This window comes from Streptopelia decaocto (genome assembly GCF_964273445.1).
Source record: "Streptopelia decaocto genome assembly, chromosome: 18".
Lineage (NCBI taxonomy): Eukaryota > Metazoa > Chordata > Aves > Columbiformes > Columbidae > Streptopelia > Streptopelia decaocto.
The window spans coordinates 6016690-6042076 of record NC_138673.1 but is presented as its reverse complement, the minus strand read 5'-3'; the positions used below and the strand labels follow the sequence as shown (position 1 = coordinate 6042076).

Genomic DNA, 25387 nt, shown 5'->3' with positions numbered 1-25387 from the left:
AATCTGCTAACGAACAATACTGAAAGAAAAAAAAAGGCTGAGATGCCCTCTTGATAGCTCTGAGAACACAGTGGTGGTGGCTGTGTTTCTTCAGTGGGAACAGCGATGCAAAACTTCCAGGTTGTAAATCTATATCCATTATCTGGGTTTTAAGTTCTCTTCATAGCCGCTAATAACTCTATGATTTGCTTTTAATCGTACTCCCCTACAATATATTAGAAAACCCACACAGTCACTTTCCTAGGCATTAAATAAACAAAAATCTCCCAATTTTTATTTCTCAAAACTGTAGTTTTAAAAAAATGAAATGACTCTGTGTTCAGCAGCTTGACAGGTTTCTACCCAGCTCACACCACTTGCTATGCAAGGTGTCTCTATTACTCAGCAGCATTTGTCCAGTGATGAATAGTCAAAAAACGGAAGCCAAGGAATTTAACTGGGCACACAAGCTGCTGGCACAGTCACCATAGAATCACCTCCAGGATGGAGCATCCACAGCTTCTCTGGGCAGCCTGGTCCAGTGCCTCACCACCCTCATGCTCTGTCTTTCCTTTTTTTTCTTTTACAATACCTGTGTAGGTTTTCTAAGCAGAGCTGGATTTTGGTTTCTGAAAGTAGCTAAGTCAAGTGCACAGACGGCATGACAGAACACTATGAGATTTGCTTACAAGGTTAATTTTATTCAAAATGCTTGTCCTTTAGGAGCACATGCCAACAGAAAAGCACGCCAACTCTGCTCTCTATTTTATTGGAACAGCATCTCGAGTTTCCTGGAAGAGCATGTTCCTGGCAAATATAACTCAAAGGCCATTCTTGCATTGACGACAATACTTAAGTTCCTGAAATCCAATGGGTGATCTTGCTAGGATGAATAACACCAGTCTAGATAAAACAGTCCAGCTTTATTTTAGGGCACAGGGAAAAGCAAAGCTATATTGGAAGAAAGCCTGACACTAGACATCCAAATTCAAGTCAGACTGAACATTAATTAAAAGTTCATTCATATGCTCCATACCCATATGTTAGCAGGGCAATTGATTGGTGGGAGCAACCTGACTTTGCAAATTGTTAGTTAACAATCATTCTTACTTTGCAGACAATCTGCAGCATAAATCAGCTTCCCAAGATATAATCATTATCTACTTCAAAACAGGAAACCAAGTTATAACTAGTCTTTTATAAGCAAAGTGCACTATTTTACCTCTTACAACAATACAAAGAGGAATGTTCATACTCACTTCGAAAGAGAAACACCCCCTGCTTTTCCAATCATTTCTTCATGGTGCAGCACTGCTTGGTTCCATGGGATGCGAAGAAACTTTAAGAGAGTTCTCATCCATCTTTCAGGATGCAGTACGAGTTGTTCATAATGTACCAGCATACACCTTTCAAAACCAACCTCCATACACTGGTTATACATTGTTTCTATAGCACGGTTCCATTTGGTTAAGCAGTCCCTGTAGCTGTTAAGGTCAAACCCAGCTATTGTGACTTTTCTGGAGATCATGGAATGCACAGATGCACGACCATCCCGTACCATTAGAAGGAATTTGGCATTGGGGAAAATTCTAGCAAGATAAGTTAAGGATTTTAAAGCAAAAGGATCTTTGTTACACAAATACGGAGCAGGCTCCCCGTGTTTCACAATGATTTCCAATAAAAACGCTTGCATGGCTGAGTCCAGAACCTCATCTGTGACTCCAGCTTCATCCAGTCGGATCTTCTCTTTGCTTGATCTTGCCCACATCTGCTTCACTGCCAAAATTCGTGGGATTACCCTTGTCTCTTCTCCGCATCGAATATCCGGATGGGCATCAAGCATGGCACGCATTAAGGTAGTGCCACTTCGCGGTACCCCTCCAATAAATATTAAAGGCATGTCTTTGTTGTAAGCAAAGGTTTTGTTTGCATTTACATTGGAAGCAGTTCTTACTGTGCTTTTCACACTCTCCATCCTCGCAGGCTGGCTGCGTTCTTCTATTCGATGGTGACACTCCATAGCGTGTTGGCCCAAATAAAACACTGTCACTGAGCTGATCACCAGACACGCCAATAACAAGTTCTGTTTGAGTTTTCCAACCATTTTGATCAAGACTGTCACTTCAAATTAAAGAGACCTTCTATTTCAAATTACCTTCTAGTTCACATGCCATGGGAATCCTAATCCAAAATAAATTAAGGTCTGGTGAGGGAAAAAGAAATTAATAAAAAAAATTAGAACTTTGTTAAGAACTACTACAATCAATCAACAATAGAAATACCTGAGCATATTCAATACAACTAGTACATCCTTGTGTTGCATTAAGACCAGTAAATACAATTATCCCATCTAAATCATCTAGACACAATTATAATAAAAAGCCTTTTTGTCTGCCCTCAGAAGCATCACAAGTTTCATGACTACAACTACTGTTTACATGGAAGTTCTCTGGTGCATTTTCACAATATATTTGAAGAATTCCACCACTGAATAGCTACTGTTTAACTTCATGGTCAAGCAAAGGCACCATTTATATGGGACTCTGCAAATTTAAAAAAGCAATTATTAAGAAACCACTGTTCTTTTCTAAGTGAGGTTTCACAGAAAACAAACAAACAAACACAATGACACCAAAAATGACCTTTCTGAGCCAGAGTCACCCAGGTAAAACAAATGAACAAGACACCCCCCACAAATCATGTCAGAAATCATGGAAGAATTTAACTATTAGAATAACTCTGGCTTGCTGAATAAACCATAGCAGTATCCTGCTCATTGTCACATTTTCACATAACTACATTATCTCCTGTTTTGCTTGAAATCCTCTATTTCCTTCACAGGACACGAGGTTGTACCACCAGACAGGCAGAGCACAGAATTCCCACTTAGCACCAGAGCAGGGGCAGAAGGTAGGAAGGGAACTCCTCACGCAGGCGTCCGTCACACTGTTTTTCTCTTGCATCTGAGAGCCAGCGCTGTGAGAGAATGGCTCATTCCTTCCCACTAACAAAGCTTATCCCAATCAACACTCATCACAATACTACACTCAAAGTTGAGTTCGTTAGTCTTGGTTACCAAAATTAAACTAGAATCATAACTTAAGGTTTAACTCACTTCTTTTTAAATCATAACTTAAGGATTAACTCACTTCTTTTTAAATCATAACTTAAGGATTAACTCACTTCTTTTTAAATCATAACTTAAGGATTAACTCACTTCTTATATGAAGTGGCCAAGGAACTCTCCCACACTCTTGCCAGAACACCACTCTGATCATCAATTCATCCTTCATAACAAGCTTCATTCTATTTACATACCTCTTTCTTTGCTGAAGGGCTGGCTTTAACTGTACCTTCAATATTTGGACATTAAAAGAAACAAAGTCTCAGAAATTTAAGTGGAGGTCATCTGAGCAGTGCTCAAAAAGGGAAAAAACAGTGCAGTCAATACCTCCCATAGCACCAAAAAAAAATCAGAAAGTCTCTCTTGAATTCAGCATGCACACCTAACTTCCAATTCCAGAAGAGGAAACTGTTCCACTTAAAACTAGCAAATAGTGCACAGAGCCTCTTTAAATGCTTTAGATACAGTAAAGATTCAATTAAAAGTCAGTACTTGAGAGAGGAGTTAACACAACAGAAACAGTATTTTGCCACAGAGCACACAAGACCTGCAAATATTTACACTTCATACAATCCCTAACATTATTCAGTTTGAGTAAATGCCAGAAAACTCATTTCTATTAAAAAAAAAAAAAAAAATCAGAAGAAGGCCTGTTGCCTGAAGGCTGAAATCCTTGATTCCCAGGTTGGGTAAAGCAGAGTAATGACTCACGCTCAGCACCATTCCAGCTGTGATTGAAAATAGCGCTGCAGTCTGTGAGTAGGTTTCCTAAATTGCTCTAAGTATTGACCCCTCACGTACAAAAACAAAAATCCATCCACGTGATAAGAACACCCACACCAGTCAACCACAAATACTTTCATTTCATGCGGTAATGTTTTTGGCAAGTTCTAAGATGCCAAAGGCTGCAAGACCATAAAGAACCAGTATTAAGCTGTTCTACTACCTCCTGTACAGTTGGGGTTTTTTTGCCTGGAGCATACAACTGCTATAACCTGTGGCAAGACCAGTGCTTTTTATGTCAGGAAACCAACAGAGGAGCAGTCAGAAATAGCATCTCTCAGCAAACTAATCTGTTCTACAAGGCAGCGAACTCCCTCCTGTGCCTGAAGTTCCGTACAAAGCTCTTTGGGGCAAGTATGACATATGGGAGTTCGTGCCCTTCTAGCAGCTCGCAAACAAACCCCACCTGCTCCCTCCCCTACATGAGGAAGCGCTCTGGGTCACATCTGTCAACGTGGAGGATTATTACAAGTCATTAATGTTCTGCTGTTAACAGTAAGTAAATCGATGGTGCTTAAAAATCTCAGCAAGGCAATCAGCAATCCCTTGTCAGCATTTAAGTAGGGCTTTGAAAAATGGTGGCGTTTTTAACCTCTGTGACCCAAGGAGAGCAAATTGCCACTCCCCCTAAAAACACAGACAACTCCTCATAGAAAACCAAAAACCTAGAAAACTGAAAAACCCCAAACCAGTGAAAAAAACCCAAACCAAATGCAGCCGCCCCCCCCGCGCCCTTCCCCGACAACGCAGTCATAAGTTGAGGAAGTTGAAGATGACTACAATGGTGGAGAGCAGCCTTTAGCAGCAACACTTTCAAAGGACAGACTAAAACAAATTACTATAAAAATTTAAATGTAACTCAAAAAAAGAAAATAGTTAGGATCTACACATTTCAGTACAAGAAAATGCAGCTAAGCAGAAGTGTACATAACTGAATTTTATTCCCAGAAAAGTCAGACCTATGAGTCAGCCACAAGAAGATGTTTGCAAAGCAAAATGAGTGCTTTGTTTCCTTCTTCTGCACACACTAATTCTCTCTCCCTCCCCCTACACGCAGCAGGTCAAGCCCTTTTTTCCTCAAGTTCATCCAAAAAATGTTGAAGATTTTTAGCTTAGTCGAGAGGCAGTAATTCATTTGTATTTTATGTCAGAACAGTTTAGGTTTTGTTGCTCCCTGCCAGAGGAAGAAAAGATGATCCATTACCACCCAGTAATAAGCAATCCTCATAAGCTCTAAGGCTCAGACTTTCACTGTGGAAACCAGAAAAGAGATGATAACCTCCTTTCTCATGTTCAACCGAGCAGCTTTTTCCAAGGCTAAATTAACAGGACACCACCACTGACATTATCCATTCCAAAGGAAAAAAAAAAAAAACAACATAACTACAAACAACAGAACACAACAAACCAACAAACACCACACACGCAAAACCACCAAGCCACATATATACTAAAGCATTTTCCCCGTGATTAGCTTGTTCTCTGCTTCCATCTCTTGAACTTCTGGCTCAGATCCTGATAACTGGATCTCCTTCTAAGAAAAGCAAGTATAGTAGTACTGCTGAGATTTTTGTGTAGTGTATCTTGTTCCTGCATCTGCCCAAGTGTTCATCAGTGTTCGACCTCAGCGCTGCTGGAGGGAGGATCACACTGAGCTCTGTGTTAAGAGGCCATCAGGATTCCTTCTTAAAAAACTGTGCTGGAAAGCCAGAGCAAGACAGAGGTGAGGGGAAGAACACAAGACTTCGTACTACTGAAGAGCTGTCTTTTCCCTCACACTCTTTTTACAGTTTACCCTCATGTCTTCCTACCAGTTCCTATGATTTTCTTTTCCTCCTTAGGTCTACTCAATCCTTTAGTCTCTGAGGCTGTGACAGCCCCCAGAAAGGTTTATGCAGTAAGCTCCCAAACACAGACAGCAGCAAGAGAAGATTGAGACATGCTGCCTTTCAGTGCACAACCACAGTCTGACTGCTAAACCCAAAGCTTGTGGTATATACATCTGCAGAGGAAATTCATTTTACAGTGGCAAGGCAGCCAAGTTAAATGGGAAAAAAGCCTGAGCTGTTATCCATTGTCACTCTCTTCTCTGCTCTTGACTGCAGAAGGAAAAAATTAAAATGCTGCTAGGACTTAAAGAACCAAATGTCAAACATGCCAGTATCTTCCTTGCCTTTTCTTGCACCTTCACTTTTCCTCTGTAAAAATAAATACTGGAAAGGCAGCAAATACTAAGAATCCTCAAGAATCATCATCAAAACAAAATACATCTAGAAAACTGGAAGCAATGTATTTCTTAGAGGAAGTTCCATATAAAGTTAATCAAACAGTCCAAGTGAGAAGTCTTTGCATACAATGTTAGTCTTTCAGCATTCCTAAAAGAAAGCTAAATAAAGGAATTCCATAAAACCTTTCCTTCAGTGAATTGGTTTGTTCCTGGTCATTTGTGTTTGTTCACCACAAAGAAGATTGCATAGGAAAGCCAACAGTTACATGATAATGGTATAGCATAACACCAGGGAACACGACTGAAATATTCACAGTATACCACTTCAAGAAGCTATCCAAACTGTCACAGGCTCATTGAGGAGATTGTTCCAAATATCATTTAAGTATTCGGGAAGCATTTTTATGCCTTCAAAGTGGCACTTGCACAATCAGCTTAATGATCTCCCCACAGATTGGTATCACGTATTACTGCCAGTCACGCAACAGAATCATAAAGAGGAATGTCAAAGTACAGCACAAGCAAGCAAACCCCAAGCAAAATACTCAGCAAAGCTAGAAATAAAAATCAAGAAGCCTTGAGTACCAAGTCCATCTTTAGATTTTCAAGCCATCATGGCTGTCAAGCCCTGCAGCTCTTTTCTCTAGACTTCTCCCCCCATTAGTTATACAGTAAAAAAGGGTGAGAAAATAGAATGAGCAATTTTTATTCACCTCCACAGAGAAATAAGCAGTAAGTCACCTGGTGGAAAGCATCTGGGATGAAAGACAGTCAACTAGACCTGGTGACACCTGTCTTCATGTAGAGCAGCATGACAAGGAGAATAACAGGACAAAGTCAGGCAAAATTAGCATAAGGGAATGCAGATGTGTGAACAACGTTCACACTATAGGAACTATAGGAACGTTGTTCACACATTTGCAAACTCTTGAACCCTTTTTAATTTAAAGCTCTGAAAAATTGTAAATGCTGAATTAACCTTCACAGCCACAGACCACTGCTGAATCCAAAGATTCCACTGCAGGCAACTATGTAATAGTTCCACTATTTCTAATACAATCAGGTTACAATGAATTAAAAAAAAATATATGTACTCATGATTATGCATTTCCTTCATATAATCAATAGGTAAAAGATGAAACAAGCTGTGCCATTCCCTTTTACCAGTTAAACCCCAACCCCCCCAAAACCAGCTTTCTTTATAATCCTTCACTACACTAGACAGAAAGATTTCAGCACCCCATTATACAATAACATACTTCAAATAATCAAACTCCTTAATAACACTATAAAGATACAGACCTACAAAAACCTGCATGACACGTTCAGAATAACACACGCAAGTCGCTTTTCCCAGCAATACCACCAGCAGAACCGCTTCCAGCTAAGAGACATATTAAGTGTGCTATAAAACCATTGCTAAAATGCTTACACATACCATGACTATTATACGTTGTGTTTGCACATAGAAATACTCTTTTTATGGACCTCCCCTGCTCCACCGCGGGTATTTACAGCGGGGCAGCCCCCGCGGCCAAGCTCCCCCGACACATCCCGGAGCCAGCGCGGGGAGCCCCGGGCAGCTCAGCCCGTACGGAAACTTTCGGATTTACCCGCCTCGGATCCGCCTCGCACCCCGAGCCGGCCCCGCCGCGCATCCTCGGCCGCTCCCGGCTGCGATGCCCGTAGAACCGAGCGCCCCGCACAGCCGAGCGCCCCGGCCCGGCGCCCGAGGGGCGCACGCACCGAACAGCCGCCTCAGGCCGCGGCCGCCCCCCAGCCCGGCCGACAAAGGCAACGGCTGTGGCAGCACCGGAGCCGGCCCAGCGCCGGGCGGGGCAGGGCGGAGCGCGACGGCCGCCGCCGGGGCTGCGCGGGCAGTGAGGGGGGGAACGGCCACCCCCCGGGCCCGCCACACCCGCCCCGCCTTTCACCTCAGGTGCGCGGCGGGAAGCGGCTCCTCACCTGCGCTGCCACCGCCCCCGCGCCGCGGCGGCCGCTGCCAGGGCCGGGCTGGAGCCGCGCGGCAGCAGCACCGCTGCCCGTTCTCCGCCGCGGCTCCCCGCGGGCACCATCGCAGTAGGCGGCGACCGGGACCGCGACCGGGACGGCGACCGCGACCGGGACCGGCTGCCGCGCCGCCGCTACCTCCCCTCAGCCGCGCGGCGGCGGCTGCCATGGAAATCACAACCACGCCCTGATTGGTCGCGGGCCTCGATGTGTCGCGGGACGCGGTTGGGCAGACGCTGGAAATTGGCAGCTAAGGGGGCGGGCCCAGGCGGCGGGCCCGGGCCCGTTAACCCCTGCGGGCGCGGCGGGCCCGACGGGAAACATCTGGAGCGCACAGCTGGAGCGGGCGGGCGCACATGGCGGGGGGGGGGGGGAAGAGGGAAGCTGCCACGTGAGCATCTGGATGAGCCCATGTGCGCCGACGTCTGGACAGCTGTGCCAGACAGATGTTAATGGCTGGGAACATCTGGGTTTAATCGCAGCTCACTCCCCAAGAACCTGCCACCATTGCTTGCAAAGGTAAAAGCTTGACCTGTAAGAATATTTTAACAAGAAAAGGCTTGAACTGTAAGAATATTTTACAAGAAAACTCTTTACCAAATGCCACCTGCTGGCTTAAGTTTCAGAGGTTGGTCTTGCAGGTGAAACCATCCAAAACACACAGTCCCATTGCCCAGGGCAAATGGGTTTTAAGTGCAGCGCTGCAACTATCTGATAAATTTTGAAAAGCTATATTTAAACATTTTAACAGGCATGAGGCACTGGCAGTGCAGGACGGCGGGTAGTGCTGTCTGGCTCAGAGCTCAGGTGGCCGCCGGTGTCACGCACCTGTTCTGCGGCAGTGGCAAAGCACAAGCCATGTGTCCAACACGTGTGCAACTGTGCAAACATCTGGAACAGCATCAGGCTGAGCACAAGCTCAAGCTCAAGCCTGAGCCGGCTGCCAGCACATCTCACAACTCCTCTGGCCCACAGCTGGGTGAAGCGGCCAGGCAAGGACTGAGGATGATTTACACCAGCTTTTGTCCCTGGAGGCAGAGCTACTACAAGCTCAATCCACGAGGAGACTCTCATCTATAGGTTAAGGCACCTCTGACCTCAGGCCATCCAACTGCTTCCTTCTCAGTGCTTTAACAGGCAGCTTTTATCCCTATAGAGCTGGAAAAAAGGTTGAATTTGACTTGTTAACACAGTGATCGATAAAGACTGAATCAAACCAAAAAATGTGTTTCTTCTGTACGTACAGGAGCTCTGGCCCAGCTGCCATCACCGTATGCAGACAAACACCCCATGGAAATGTCAGCGCTGCTGCAGAGTCATATTGAAAGGAACGATTCTATGGGATATTCCCCAAGTTTGTGTTGTTTGCCCAATGGGGAAAAAAAAAAGAAAAAGCTAAGGGATTTAACATGATGCAAACCCAAAATTCAGGCTGGGAAAAGCCACCTCCGCACTGAGCAGTGATGCTCGACAGACAGTTCCTGCTCATCCCTGACCTTTGCTCTCTGCTTCCCAACCCCTCCTGCATCCAGGACGTCCCCTCTGCTGTCACTGCTGCAGCACGGGGCTGGCAGGTAACAACAGTCACCTCGGATTCGGTGCCACCAGCCCCAGTGAGGGCTCGGCTGGCAACAGCACCAGCAGCAAGTCCTTGGTATAAAAAGGATGGGAACCACCTTGTTGGATGGTGGGATGGGAACATCCCCTTTTAATCCCAAAAGCCTGCAAGTCAGGTCTGACTCACCGTCCTGTCTCCCGGAGAGATGGAACAAATCCTGCGTGGCTGGGCTGATAAACCAGCTGGCTTTGCCGTCATCCAGCCCCACGGGGCGCTGAGCGGCGGTGCCTGAGCTGACAGCGATACCGTCAGGATGCAAGAATTAATCACAGCCCATTACCTCGTTTCCATAGCCCTTGCAAAGCGCATGTCATAAAACTTTTACCAGCCTGTCAGGACACGGTTTCCACCGGCACCGATGAGCCGACGCTCGCTGCCAGCGCTGCCCAGAGAGCCGATCGGGACCGTTCTGCCTCCTGCTTCTCCAAAGTGATAGAGAAGCATCGCTATTGAGTGGGGCGAACATGGTGCAGCGGGCAGCTCATGCACATTTTATTTGTTAAGAAAATTAAGCTAAGGCAGCCACGCGAGCAGATACGTAATGTTCAAGGCAGTGGCAAGTATTTTCACGGTGGGAAAAGCTTTGCCCTGTAAGGACTGAGTTTTAAGCACACCTAATGCCTGTAAGGCTTTCAGATGTGCCCAGGGAGCTGCTGGAGTGCAGAGAAACCAGCAGCTCCTTTCAGGTGGTAAAATTCCTTTCAAATTTCTTTTCTCTGACAGCTATTGACTGTCAATAAATAAAAAATAAATGTCATATGCTCCCGATTGCAGCTGGATTTGAACTAACGATTTAAAGATGAAACAGCCTGTATCCTGTTTCCAGTAAGTTTGCCTCGATCCATTAAACAGCACTTTTCAGATTGCTTTATTGGTTTTTCTTTTATGGCTTTAACTGTGACTCACACAGATTGTCCCTTTTAAAAGCTTCCAATCTGTGGCAATCAAACAGTGCCTCCAGGGGGGAAAAAATGCTGCTCTCCAAGGGAAACGCTGCTGTACAAAGCAGACGGAGCTACTGTACATAGCGGCTGCCCCATGCTGGGCCCTTCTTTAATCAGCGCTCGTCTGGGAGCTGCGGATCAAATAACCCATCAAATATTGCATCACTCAAAGTCTCGGTACAGACAGAGCTTAACTCTCAGCTGTGAAGTTGCTGTTGCCGGTGGATAAACACTATGAGAAGTGAGAGCACTTAATTGCTCAGCATTTCACAGTTATATTTTCTGTAACTCTGGATGGCCAGAATTTGCTCCATTTTCCACCTTAAAGCTGGGAAATAATTCCTCCTCACCAGGGGCTCAGCCACACACATGGTGTTACTTAGAAGCCTACATTCATTTTTTTTTTACCTGTTATTTCCAAATGTGAGCCATAACATAAACCAAACTTTTCCTCCAAACCACTTCTATGGCAGAGACCAAGCTGGACCTCATTGCCTGGAGAGACCAACCCTTCATGTGTTGGGTCGGGGGTACACCAGCGGTCCAGGACATGCTGGAGGAGCCAGGAGCCTCCTGCACAGCCGCAGGGGACACAAACGGTCACAGATCCAGCAGCAGAGACAGGTCGTGCTGATTTACCTTGTACCAAGCAGCATCTTTCCTACCACATCACACAAGTTGCTGGGCCAGCGCACGAGCAAGCAAAGTCCCCAGCACATCGCCCTGACCGCTGTGAGCCCCTGGTACATTCAGGGACAATAATGGGTCTTTATTTTGTTTTCCCTCCATGGACTTCCAATACAATGCTTTCCTGACACCAGCTCCACTCCAAAAGCAGTCCCAAATACAATTCAAGTGTGGTCTTCAAAAGCGACAGAAAGCTTGCTGGTCCAGATATCCTGGCCCTCATCCAGGAGTCTTTTACCTTAATTCCACCTTCCCAATCCGAAGAATGTAAAGAATTTCCCTCTGGCTCTGCCCAGCTCATTCCGCAGCCCAGAGCAAGGAGAGCTGTGCTTGCTGGCTTAGGCATGTTCTCGCCAGAACTGTTAAATATTATTCTTTTTCCTCGAATGCCTCGGCAGCGATTGCACAACCCGCCTTTTCGCTGGCTGTCTCGCACAGGGAGGATCGCTCCTGCGCTGAGAGGCAGATGGAGGAGGGTTGGTGCTTGTGGCTTTGATTCCAACTCAGCTTTTCTGCCTCGAAAAATCTTCCCTCTACCTCTCCTAAAGGAATGAACTGAGACAACAGTGGAATTTGGAGGGTGCTGATATGATAAAGCACAAAGCAACTGGGTTGGATTTCAGCATCTGGGAAATTCATTTGGCCTTTGGGTAGAAGTAATTCTGAAATCCCAAGCCCCTGGGCTGTCTCATCTCCCAGCCTGGAGCACCGAGCAGCCCTGCTTAAGGCTTAAGTGCTTAGTTGGCTTTGTGTCAAAGACAAGCTTAAGTCAATCCTGTTATCCCTGCCTTTATGGATACCAACAAACTGCCCTCTGACTAGGGGAAAAAGGATGGACCTAACACCTGATGACAAAATGACCTGTGGGCAGTCAAACCAACACAAACCTCAAGCCCTGGGGCAGTGTCCACCTCTGCATCCCTGGCCTCTGAGATGCCCTGATCTATCTTGGGCCCAGACGCAGAGAGGGGATGGGAATAACCCACTCGTGGATGCAAATCACAGCAGGACAGGGAGCAATGGGGACAGCTGGCACCCAGCACCGCAAATGGATCCCAGTAAGTACAGACTGATCCAAAAAACCAACCCAGCCTGGATGTTCAGGGAAGACTTATGATCCCCGGAGGAGAATATCCAAGGACTGTGTTCATGAGGCTCTGAGTTTAGGGAAAACAGGCCCCACAGGACATTAAGCTGATGACATTCCCCTGTGTCCCCTCACAGCAGGAGAATAAGATGTTTCTGCTGAATGGATGTTTCTGCACCCAGAATCTTGCCTCGCACTTACCGCGGTCTGTCTCACGAGCAGAGCGAACCTGTCAGCTGCAAACCCAGCGAGGACGCTGTTTAACTTGGAAGGATGCTGATGTCTCTCTCCGCGGCTCCCAGAGGCACACTCATTTTTATTGCTTTTCTCTGCTACTGATATTATTTTGCTGGCCCGGCTGCCTCGTGTATCGATCGTGCCAGCGGTGAAAAGTCTGCCCTTGGCAGTGCAGAATTTACCCCAGGGGACGCCGGAGCAGATGTGGCACAAGCACCGATGGGCTGGGGCACCCTGGGCATTCTCAATAGCCACATAATTTGTATTTCATAGCCAAAGCCAGCAAAATCAAGCTGTGGGAATCACTGCGGGACCAGAAAGGTGCCATTCTCAGTGTTTGCCAGCAAAAATCCTCAGCTGCCAGCCCAGGGATCCACCTAACCTGCACGCACAGCATCATCCTTGTGCATAACCAGAAAGCATCGCTCCTCTACCCCCGGCTTTGCCCCAGGTTCACAGGTGATGATCCCCCAGGTCTCACATGGCTCAGGCTCATGGCATCATAGAATACCAGGTGGGAAGGCACCACAATGATCATCTGGTCCAACCTTTCTTGGCAAAAGCACGTTCTAGACAAGCTGGCCCAGCTGAATCTTCCATGTGTCCAACGTTTGGGAATCCACCGCTTCCCTGGGGAGATTATTCCAATGGCTGATTGTTCTCATTGTGAAAAGTTTCCCTCTTGTGTCGAAGTTTTCCTCTCGTGTCCAAATTGGGGGTTAATCCCCATGCCCTCCCTGTTAGCACAGCCTGGTCGCTCCTCTCTAACGGGAGAGGAAAATCCTCCCGTGTGTGGAGAGACGGCTGCAAGCGGAGCTGCTGTGGGTTTGTTTGGGGTTCTTTTTCTCACCCTTATTCCAATTCCTCCACCTGCTTAAGGTATAAATACTTGGTTATTGCTCACAGAAGGATGTGCTAACGCATTTAATTGGGAAGGATCTTTAGGAAGTAGATGCCATCCTTTAAATGCCAGAATCTCTAGTGAATCTTCTTAACAATCCTGCAAATCTCCAGGCCCTAAAGTTCTTGTTTGGCTGCTAATAAAGCGCACCCTGGAAAGCAGTGCTTTGTGATAAACAGCTCCATATTCCCCCGTCTCCGTCTGATCTCGTGTCTGCTGCTTTATAAATGTGACAGCCGAGAACTGATCTTTCCACGTGCCTGGAGAAATAATTACAGACTAGGAATGTCCCCGCGCAGTCCCCGTCCCTGCTCTCACAGGCAAAGCGTTTTAGGCATCATATGTATTTATTTCACCGGGAGATTTTTTCCCCAGCTGTAGGAGCCTCCGGAGGTGCACAGCCCTTGGGTTTTTCCAGCCGGTAGGCAGTTCTAGCCATCCAAGAAATACAGAAGGAGCTATTTTTCCAGTCAGAAAGCAGGAGTGAATACCCTCCCCTTTTACATTTATAGGCATCTTCCCGTGTTCTTGGCTTGCAGACAGCTGCCTATGTGGCACAACAGACGTACACAGAGCGCACATCGCCAGCACGGGAACATCTGAGAATGAGCCATTGCCTAATTCCTTCTTCTCCTTTAGGGTTCCCTAAAAAAATAGAATAAACTCCCCCTGATATCACAGAGACTGGCTAAGCTGGGTCTGTTTTTCACAAACCAGCGAGGAGCGATGCTCAGAGCCCCTGTATCCGCACAGCGTGGCCCTGGCACGGTTCTCCATCATATTCATGGGCATCTGCCTGGGAAAGCAGGGCTGGCAGCCCAGCAATGCCAACGGGACAGGGATAAGTCTTGTGGGACTTGTCCCGTGAAGTTTAAATGCCGCAAAGTACCCAGCGGTTTGCAGGATTAAGTCCGCTCATGTGTCGGCCACTTAATGAGCTAAATATCCATTAGCTTATTTATAAAGCCGGGGATACAAGAAATGATCTCATCTGTGTCTGGAAAACAGCACAGGGAGGTGAAAGAGCAATTCACAAACCCCAGCGTTTAAAGACAAAACAAAAAACCCCTTCAGGCCAAAGACACAGAGCCCTGCTTGCATCAGATCAAAGGATTTCAAACCCCCCGGTTGTGATGGTGACAATGAGACAGCAGTGACACCGCCGGTGGGATGAGTTACTCCGGAGCAGGACGGCCAGCACAGAACTTGGCTCTTGCCATCGCAGCGGTTTTGAAAGCAAATATATCCCATTGTCTAAACACGTTGGCATCTCTCTCACGCACAAGGCGCGGGCGTTTTGAAAGCGGCGACTGTACAACGGGAGTGAGCGGGTCCCTGTGTCAGCTGCCAGCTTGCAAGCAGCTATAGAAGTGTAAATACTTTAAATATTACCTAAAGCTCTGAAGGAACACCATTAATGCTGCTAATGAGATCATACACAGTGCAGCCCTTTTCTTTGAGCTGCTTACAAGTGGTGTCAAAATTCACACTATTAAAGGTGAGACAAGACAGAATTTAAATCCCATCCCCACCATGGTTTTTTATTCCAGACTTGCAGTATTTTCATCATGCTCTGCCTCCTTTACGGTTGAGCTTGATTTGTCAGCTAAAAGGAACTGAATTTAAACCTTAATTCTCCCTCCACAGGCCATGTGGCCCCATCGCTTTCTGCTCATCACGGGCAACTGTTGGTTCAGCCGCTGCGGTTTGGCACCTTTCCTGGGGGGAGATGAGGAGGGCAAATCATAAATAACAATAAATAATAAACAAAATCCCATTGCTGTTGGGGACAGGCTCCTTTGCTGGATCCAGCACCCTACCCTGGTGGTGTTTTTTCCCCACTTTGCAGCGGCTGAACAGCTCAGCCTGGGGTGTTGCTTGAAAACCCTTGGTTTAGACCCATTTATTTATTCCCAAGGTTGTATCTTCAGGTCTTGAGCGAGGCAACATTGTGAAACGGGTGAAGCCTGAGCCCCTGGGCCAAAGTCTGGAAGAACAGTAAATAGGGGAAGGATGAGCAGGACCTTCAGGAGCTCCCTCTTCTTGTTTGGTTTCCATCAATAATTTATTTTTACGGTGGCCTTTTGAAACAGAACGCGGCCTGTAATGCTTGATATGAGCTCGTGGAGACGCTGATGGGTTTGCTACAGGGAGGGGAATGGCCCTAATTGAAAATAGAGGAGGTACCTTCGTTAGAGAGGTGATGGGAGCGGTGGGACCCAACTGAGAACTCGAGGGTGTGAAGACATTTGAAACCTGCGCCCAACAAAAAATGGCCTGTATGAAACTATAAATTAACTGTAGACAAGCGACGAAATCCAGACCTCCTTGCTCCCTGTCCTCTGCTCTAACCACCGGATAACATCCCCCTCAACCATAAAACAGATGTTAAATTAAAAAAGCAGCACGGAGAATAATAAAACACAGCAAAGAAATCATCTACCAAGCTTCTGCGCCTTTATGCGAAAAACCTGGGGCACAATAAGAAACAGCCTCTTTTCTTTTTTCTTAAGAAAACCAAAATTGCACCAGCAGAGGCAAACAATAAACCCATCTTCCTGCAATAGCACTTTGAAATCAATGAAAAAGAGCAGCCATCAATATGCTGGTTTTCCAGACTGCGATGGGAACAGAAACAGCAAAATCAGGAGCCTCAGCCCATCCTGCATCCAACACCCCCCGCGGCTTCTCCGTCATTTCCTCGTACACACACACACAAAGAGATGATTAACAGCAAATGCTAAATGCCTCCACCTATTGCCATAGGAACCTGCTGAATTCCGTAGGTGTCATCCCTGACATTAACTTCTGCTTGTTCTCCTACATCCTATCCTATAGGAATATCCTATTTCTCATTTTCCTGAGGAAAAATGAGACTTTCTCCACCAGAAGCAGAGCAGAAGAGGCAGAACTCCAGCCAACGTGCTGCTGACGCTTGTAAAATGAAACAAGAAACTTGCTTCACTCATGTGGCCGGCGAGAAGCTTTTACCCTTAGATCAGGGCTTTCGATTCCAAATACTTTGGGTTCCTTTGGAAAGAAATCCCAGCCTGGCTCTGCAAACAGCCTCTGCCTAACCCAGGGTGGATGGAAAACGGTTTTGTTTGGTTTAATTTTTTTGGTGGGTATATCCCCAGCTCATTGCACAGACGTGATGAGAGGCAGCAACGATGGCAGCAAACCATCGGGGACCCAGACCTGCAATGTAACCCCTCAAATCAGCCGTGTCCATATGAAAATCCTCCCCACGCCAACCTGGGGTGAAAGGCAGATCTGTTCTCCCCACCGACCGTGGTAAAGCACCAACCTGCAGCCGCTGGCACCAGCAATACATGGTCCTGTTTATCTGCAGAGCCCCCATGAACTACCCTGTGCAAGGATGTGAGACATTAATCCTAAAATGCATTTATTTCTATAGGTAGATAGATATAGATGATATAGATGATATAGATGATAGAGATAGATAGAGATAGAGATAGAGATAGAGATAGATAGATAGATATAGAGATAGATAGATACAGATACAGATATAGATATAGATATAATGCACATTCATGTACTGGAACAGGCCCCCCGGGGAAATGGTCACAGCATCAAAACTGTCAGAGTTCAAGGAGCATCTGGACAATGCTCTCAGTCATATGGTTTAGTTTTAGGTAGTCCTGCGAGGCGCAGGGAGTTGGACTCAATGATCCTCATGGATCCCTTCCAACTTGAGATATTCTATGTTTCTACATACATATATATGAGAATTTCTGCCCTGGTCGGTGTTTTCGGTGGGGTGGCCTTGGCTGGCTGCTGGGGGCCCACCCAGCCACTCTCTCCCTCCCCTTAACAGCACAGGGGAGACGATATGCTGTAAAAAAAGAGCTTGTGGGTCAAGATAAAGACAGGAGACACCCCACGGCCACCAAACCACCGCTCTGGTGGCTGCAGCAACACCCACCCATGGTTTGAATGTCCAAAATCATCCAACAAGTGCTTTTCACCAGCATCAACGCAACGGGACACAAGCAAGGCAGCTCCGCTATTTCTCCTCCAGTGACTAAGAAAATGTGACTATGCGATCAACCCTCATGAATGTGTTTGGGGAAGGCTGCCAGTGCCTGCATTTGATTTTTTGCCTAAACTCCAGCCAGCTTAACGTAACATCAGCTTGGAAGCCATAAAACATGAGACAAACAATGTAAACCAACGCGACCAGCAAAATTTAACAGGAAACAGGCTGTGCTCTTTATTTTCTGGATGGGAGAGCAGCTGGCTGGCGCAGCCACGATTACCTCTGAAAGTCCTCGCACCCGTTTGCTTATTTGCAAGCAGGTCAAAGGGAACCGAAAGTTGATTTCATGTAACGTGGGGTTTGGTATAAATCAACTGTATATGACTTAATGTTGGACAAAAGACAGAAAAGTCACAAAGAGAGAGAGAGATTGAATACCATTAGGCTAAAAGACTGGAGAAAAAGCAAGTAGCGGGATGAAACTGATGTCTGGAGATGCTGGGATTTATTGCTTATCTAAGGACTGATAGCAAGGGGAGCGGCGCATGTCGCCACAGGAGTGAATGTCTGTGCCACGGAGCTACAAATAACTGCACTTAAAACCTCTTTGGGGTATTTTAAGGCAGGGAACAAGGCTGGCAGAGAGCTCAGTGTCACTGCTCTCTGCAGCAGATATATTCTCACCATGGTCAGGGCTGTGCTGGAGGGTCTCAGCTGTGCTCATCGGTCCCAAAATGACACCAGGGATAAAGCCGGAACGTGGTGCTGGGAAGGCTGGGAGCCAAGCGCTGAGCCATCAGGGCCAGCTCACGAAGCGCCCAGCCGATATCATCCCTCTCACAGGCTGATCAAAGTCCACTAAAATCCATTTCCATTCATTTTCTCCCCTTATAGAGCTGCTGCAAAACCCCGGCGGCAGCGCCCACTCAGCGCTGCATGTCCCAGCAGGATTACACCGTGATAACGTCACCAACACCTTCACATCGCCAAAACCGCCACCCCAAAGGAGGTTTCACCAAAACCAGCCACTGCCCCAGGTACCACCCACCTTGTGGAAGAGCATCCCGATCGCCCCCAGCCCGAGCAACGCAGCCCCGACTCACGGCACTGCCGAATTTCACCTTTTGAGACTCAAACAGGTGATTCTGGTCCCCATGGGCAGCGCCGAGCGGCTCCGGGCAGACCCCGTCCTTCCCACCGCAGCCACCGACCGCCAAACGGATCACCAGTATTTGGAGACGGGATCACCAATATTTGCAGACGGGATCACCAATATTTGGAGAAGGGATCACCGATATTTGGAGATGGGATCACCGATATTTGGAGAAGGGCTCAGCCTGTTGCTGGAGCCTGATTTCAGGCAGATCGGGAGGATCTCCGCACGTCAAGAGGCAGCTCAGGACACGCATCGGGTCCTCGGTGATCTCTCCCCACCAGCTGCTATTTCTTCCCCACCCGCTTTTATAGGAGCCTGATGGCTCCCATTGGCTCGAGCCACGCTTATTCTAGTGACTACTATGACCCATTTAAATTGCGTTAAATTATTTCTCAGTTCATTGTCCTGCAGAGATTAGTTACATATAAGCATATTTTAATGATTAACTATTGGGCTCTGCTGAGGCCCCAGCAAAAAAATGCAGAATCTGCAGCCTCCTGCCGTCCCTCCCTCCCCTCCCGCCAGCTCCCCACTTCATCACCACTCTCACAATATTGATGATTGTCTTCAGAGCTGCCGCTCCTGGCCTGATCCAACCAGCTCGGCTGGCACTGGAGGGACGGCTCCAGCTCTGGGAGCTGCAGGAAAGCAGAGAAAAGGGCTGGAAGAACTCAAAACGAAGCAGCAACTTTTGGAAGTTAAATCATGAACAAGCAGCGTTTGTAGGGTCAAACATAGGTTTTGGAGTGAATCACAGGCTTTCTCGGTGAACTGTGCACTAGAGATGAGCTGGAATCCACAGTCAGACCTCGGTCTCCGTTGATGTGATGGAGCACAACAAGATGCTGGTGAAGTGAGCCGGGCCAGCCAGGGTCAGTGCAGAACCACAGATGCCACCTGCAGTGCCCTGGGCAGTTCTTCCTACACACACTGACAGTCAGGGCAATTTGGGGCTGGATTCACCTTTTGAGCCACTCCAAGCATTTGTGCACAAGGAAAATATGTCAGAAAGCAGCAACTGCGCATCCTTACGTGCACAGAGCCCTGTCTGAGCACCCCCGGCTCCTGCACCCACATCTGCAGGGCAAAGCACGTCACTCCGTGCAATAAAGCTGAATGGGATAAATTGTATTTTGTCGGAATAATATTAGACACTTGCACACTGCTCATCACTGCGCAGGGATGAGTTACGCACTGACACCAAAAGCACTGCAGGGTTGGGGGGAATGTCCCTGTCACCGGCTTGTGCTGGACCCCGGGAGCTGTGTGTATCACCACGACCCGCAGCTGGCTTGATGAATTAACCACAACTTCTGCTATAAAGTCATCACAAGCCTTGCCAAATGCCACATCAGTTTCCTCCCAGAAAAGGCAAATTCAAGTCTTCATCTTTCCCTGCAATATTAAAACAGGAGAGCAATCATGAACCAAGCCCATGGCCACCCCAGCAGCTGGGTGGAAGCCCCTGTGGCCGCTCTCCGCCAGCTTTTTGGAGCAAGAGGAGCATTTTGGGGCCATTTCCAGCCCAAATGGTGCTTGAGCCACCTCCTCTGGTTTCTTCAACCGCTGGGGTCCCAGTGACACACGGACAGGGGGTCCCGTCCCCCTCGGCGCAGCCCCATGGGGCTGGGAAAGAGGCAACTTTGTGCTGAACCCACGCCTGGGGCAGGACGTTGCACAGGAAAAGGGAAAATGTTTAAATTGGCCCGAAGCGGCCCATTTCCAGCCCCAGCCGCCCACGGAGGCCGCAGCGTGGGCAGCTGGCAGCAACAGCGTTCGGGGAGCTTTATGGGCTTTGAAGGAGCAAACCTGCTGGGAAGAGGCGGCTGGATCCTGTTGGGTTCCGTGGGTGGTTTTTGCGCTTCCTTTTCCCTGCTTCTGCACCCTGAGGAAACCTCCAGCCCTGCCTGGTTGTGGCGTTTTCTAAGGAAATCGGTGAATAATACAAAAGGGAAAAGAAAACACTTTGCGGATGAACTTGAAGAGTATATATATAAAAAAAGTAACCATTTCTTAACATAATACAGCAGCAGCTTTAAGTTTTCTGCTGCGGCTGGTGAGGCCGGGAAGGGGCTGGTCCAGAGCTGGCCTGGGATGGGGAAACAGGCTCAGCCAAGTGCCTGAGATGGTGAACCTGGTGTGGCAGCTTCTCCCACGGGACAAGGGACACCGAGTGCCTGATGCATTGGGATGGGGACAGGGATGCCACTTGCAGAGGCATCAAGGTGCTTATCGTGCACGTTTCCCCCAAAACCCACCTGTTTTGTGTGCACCCACATTTCAGAGCTCACCGTGCATCGCTATTCCCTAACAGCCAGATAACTGAACACATCTAATTAACAAAAACCAGCAATTTGAATCAGGCACCGAGAGCTCAGCCCAACGCGAGGGCAGACACTTGAACCAGAGCTGCTGATAAAACACCCCAAGTTCATCCGGCTGATTTCTTCCCTCCTCCATGGGCAGCATAAGGATCAAAAAACCCAAAGGTCCTTTTAAGACTCGGCAACAATCTCCCCAGTCCAACAGAGTGCTTTTTTAAAAGCCTTTAGCATGTCTCCAGGGGTGAACTTTCACTATATATAAATATATGCATATATAAAGTGTTGGAGAGCTAGGAGAGCACACCTCCCCCTGCTCTCCGCTGAGCTGGATCATTTCAACAACTCAGACTTTCTATTTTTGGATGGCTTTTTCCCCGACGGCATCTGGTCTGTAACAAAAGGGATTTGCTCCCCTGAACCGACATCCCGCGATGCAGGAGCCCCAGGGACCCACAGACGAGGCCGGGGAGCCGGGCTGGCTCTGCGCCCCAGACAGCCCTGGGGTTGGTGCGGAGGGCGAGGGGTTGGGGTGAAGGGGGTGGTTTATCCCAGAGTTGTCCCCAGGGTGGTGTCCCCAGGGTGAGGACAGGCAGAGCTTTCCCTACAGATGGGCACAGCTCTGGTTTAATCTCATGTTTAACGTGTCTTTCTCCATCCCTGATGCTCTGCGGATCCCACACCCAATCTCCAAGGGAACAGGTTGGGTTAATGGCGGCATCGCCCGCTCAGGGGATGGGCTGACACCCGCCAGCACCCCGACCCCATCATGGAAACCTCTGTGCTAGCAAAGCTCTGGGTAAAGCAAATATTTACCTTTAAATTCAGGGGAGTGCTGCAGGGGGCAGAGACTGAGGTTGGGACAGAGCCCAGCGAGAAGCTGCTCCTCCGGCGGCTCCTCACCGTGAGCACGGCAGGAGCTGCACCCAACACGTGCTTTATTTCTGTAGCTTTTGAGAAGATAAAAACAGCCAGTGCATGAAGAACAAGCCCGGCGGGAGGAATCACCCTGCTGTGGAAACATACAGGTACCAGGTCCCTGATGTGCTGCAGCAGCCCAGCACTGACCAGAGTGAGGGGGAAGGTGCCCAGTTACTCGTTTCCCACTGGGACTGATGGTTTGAGCTCATCCCCGTCCCCTCCACACTGACATCCCCGGTGAAAGCACCGCTCCACAGCCCCGCTGCTGCCCCGGCTCCCATCACATGTCACCGTCCTGCAGCCACGTCTGGCTGGGGAGCGATGGGGCATCCGTGCCCACGCTGTCCCGCTGTCCCTAGAGAGACCAGCGGGGGGGATTTTTTGGGGTGAGAGATGGAGGACTGCACGAAACAGCTGGGTTTGGTGGTTCTTTCTTTGTTTTTTTTTTAGCCGAACAATGGAGTTTCTGCCTGGCCCCATAAAAGCGAAGCGCCGGGCGCTTCCTGCCAGCTTTCCTCCGCAGCTCGGCAGGGCACCGAGCGGCAGCCCGGCGGGGCCGGGCACGAACTGCACACAGCCCGGTAGAAAGAGAACAAGGGGTGGGATGTGCCAACACGGGCTTAAAACCCCAGCGGCACGGCGAGCTCTTGTGCTCAGCACCAAAGCCCAGCCAAGGTAACCAAAGCCACCACCGCCACACCAGCGGCCACCAGCATCAGCTGGGAACAGCCCGCTCCCCATTCAAGGGAAATGCTAAAATAAACCCCAATATTCAGCAGCTCCGCAGAGCCGTGCTGCAGCCAGACCTGGGGGGCCGCACAAATATGCACCATCGGCACCGTTTTGCAGGTGGCCATGAGAAAAAGCCCCAACGGCAAGTCTGGTTGTAGGAAAAATGAAGCACAAACGGGGATGGCAGTGCCAGGCATCCCCGGTGCTCCCACGAAGCGTTTTTATAAACACTACAGTTAATACAATAAAGAACCTTAATGCGGAGGGAAAATAATTCAAGCAACATATGCAGGGAGACTCTCGCTCGTGGCAAAGTTCTCGGGGCTTAACAAATGTTTCCCAAGCGCTCACTGCATTTGAGTTGTGCTTTGGCCAGAGCTCTGATTTTCTCAGCTCAAGCATTTCTTTTTGCTCAATAAAAACTTTGGAGCAGGGTTTCTTTCTGTGGGAACAGAAAATATGTTCTCTGTCAACGTCTCCGGCAGCTCCAACTCAAACAACGCTGCCATCGGCTCCCTCGGGGACAGCGGCTGGACCCCAAACTGCACCTCCGGGGCAGCCCCTTGGAAAGGGGGTTTCGTGACCTTCCTCTCTCTGGGAAGGACACAAAACCATCACTTGTGGTTTTAAAGGCTGTTTTGGGCTTCTTTAGAGAAGAACCCCGTGGGGGTTGTTTGCATCCAAGCTGCTGTTGAAATATTTTAAAGAGCTTTAACATCCCAAGCTGCATTCTAGTTAAATTTCTCTATTTCTTCTAAGGTATGACAGTTTCAAAAACGTGTCTGGTTCCATTATTCTCCACGTCAGGGCTCTGCTAGGACCACAGCAGCCACACATCGACCTCTGACGCTGTATCATGATGTGGCTGGTTCGTTACTTTAGGGCTCGATGTAAATCAGCCCGGTTTGGGTGACCTCAAAAGCAATAGCTTGTCTATGGCCCATCGGGATTTTAGTAAGGAAAAAGTCCTCAACAGAACTGTTTATGACAGGACCTCCTTAAAAACATTTGTATAAACACTTTTAAACTTCGAGACGTCCTGTAGATGTTATTTAACCCTTCCAGCACACCCACACCTTAGGCTTGAAAGCCATTTCCATGTAGTACCTTGAAGCTGTTTGAAGACAAGACCCGATTCAGAAGAAACCCTGCCTAAAAGAAAACCAAAAACTCCACACTTTCAGAGTTTTCGGTTTGCTTTTTCTAATTGAGACTACACATCCTTATCCGGTAAATACACCACACAAAGAAAATGCATTTTGCTCCCTGTAAGAAAAGGAGAGCTTGTCGAATTCTGCAGTTCATGGGCAACAGCCTCACCCCCACCAAAGCTGCTCCGCTCATCCAGAGGGATTTCCTGGATCTTCCACAAAATTCCTGCAGAGATCCCTGTTCCCAGTGCATCCGCTTCCCTTTCCCAGCACCAGAGCACAGCCAGGTAGGAGCAGCCGATGCTTCTCCTCCCGTACAACAAAGCTGCTTGCTAACCAAACCGCTCCGGTGAGGACTGCCAAACAATCGGAAGGAAAGCTCGCCTTCTTGGGCTTGAATTGCCAAAAAGAGAAACACCAGGTGCTTTAAAGTACCAAAGAGCAGAGGAATCCTGGCGGCTCGTTGCCCCTTTCTCCCAGAGCCCAAGAGCAGCTGTGAGCAGCGCCGTCAACCCGCCAAGACCCAAATGTGCGATACGGAATAGAAGTGAGGAACGCATAAGAAATGAGCAAGCTAAAACTAATATCTGCTTCTTAAATATTCAGAAAGTGGCAAGGACGCTGCCCTTTTTGTCTCAAAATTACCGATCAAGCTTTTCAGCGCCCAACACACACGTACTGTTCATGTCCAAAGGCCACGTCTTGGTGCCACCTTGTCTCCTCCAAGAGAACAAGCAGAATACACCGTGTTCAGTAACAGATTGGTTCCAAAAACAAAACCGCAGCCTTGGGAGACCGGCAGATCTTTCCTGTGATGTATATGACACCAGGAAAATGGTATCGCACCAGGAAGACAACATTTGCTTTCTATCAACCAGTTTTAGTTTGCGAAGAGCAGACCTGAGAGCAAACACCACAACACAAACAAACCAGAGCAATTCCTCACCTGCACAAGCACGGACAGTGGATTTTAAAGAGATTCTTGCTGTAACGCAGATGTCACAATCCCGGCTCCCTTCAAATGTTACTCAGCATCTCACTTTTAGGGAAATTATAGTTTGCGTATCTTGAGGCTGAACAAGCTATTAATGCGTTTGTACAACTTTAATACACGTATCCATCTGGAATTGATTTTTATAAAAAGGTTAAATACAATAGCAAGGGAAGGGGGTTCTTGTATCTTGTACAATTCGCATACGACAGGAGACAAAATGGATGTTGGCAAAAATCCACTGCGATAACAAATCGGCAGTTCCCAAGATGGAACATCCAGCTTCAGAGATCTGTTAAAATATCCTTGCTGGCTAAAGATACTTGTGATCAGCTTCCATCTGCTTTTCAGAAGTTTAGAACTGGCTTCAGTGACTTAATTTTAGAAGAAGACAGATAAAAATGTAAACACTCGTAGCCCAAGGCCACAGCACATCAAACAACATCAATGACTGCAAAGAGCACAAGTGCTAATTTTAAAACTAACGTCATTCAGTGGTATGATCTACTTACCTGTTT

The 25387-nt window shown here is 47.9% G+C and overlaps 1 protein-coding gene across 6 annotated transcripts in view; it reads right to left on the bottom strand.

Annotated features, from left to right (window-relative positions):
* TPST1 (tyrosylprotein sulfotransferase 1) overlaps positions 1–18738 on the bottom strand; it is a 35045-nt gene extending 16307 nt beyond the window's left edge. The window contains exons 1-2 of one of the 6 annotated variants that reach the window (XM_082068229.1): positions 18719–18738; positions 1239–2182 (exon numbers count right to left, since the gene is read on the bottom strand). In XM_082068229.1, the coding sequence (XP_081924355.1) occupies positions 1239–2083 (845 nt within the window). In that variant the 5' untranslated portion in view covers positions 2084–2182; positions 18719–18738. Of the gene's footprint in view, positions 1–1238; positions 2183–6826; positions 6860–7551; positions 7821–8047; positions 8317–18718 lie in introns of those variants that run through there. The other 5 variants (XM_082068228.1, XM_082068225.1, XM_082068230.1 and 2 more) reach the window with 5 other exon arrangements.
* Between the last annotated feature and the right edge of the window lie 6649 nt (positions 18739–25387).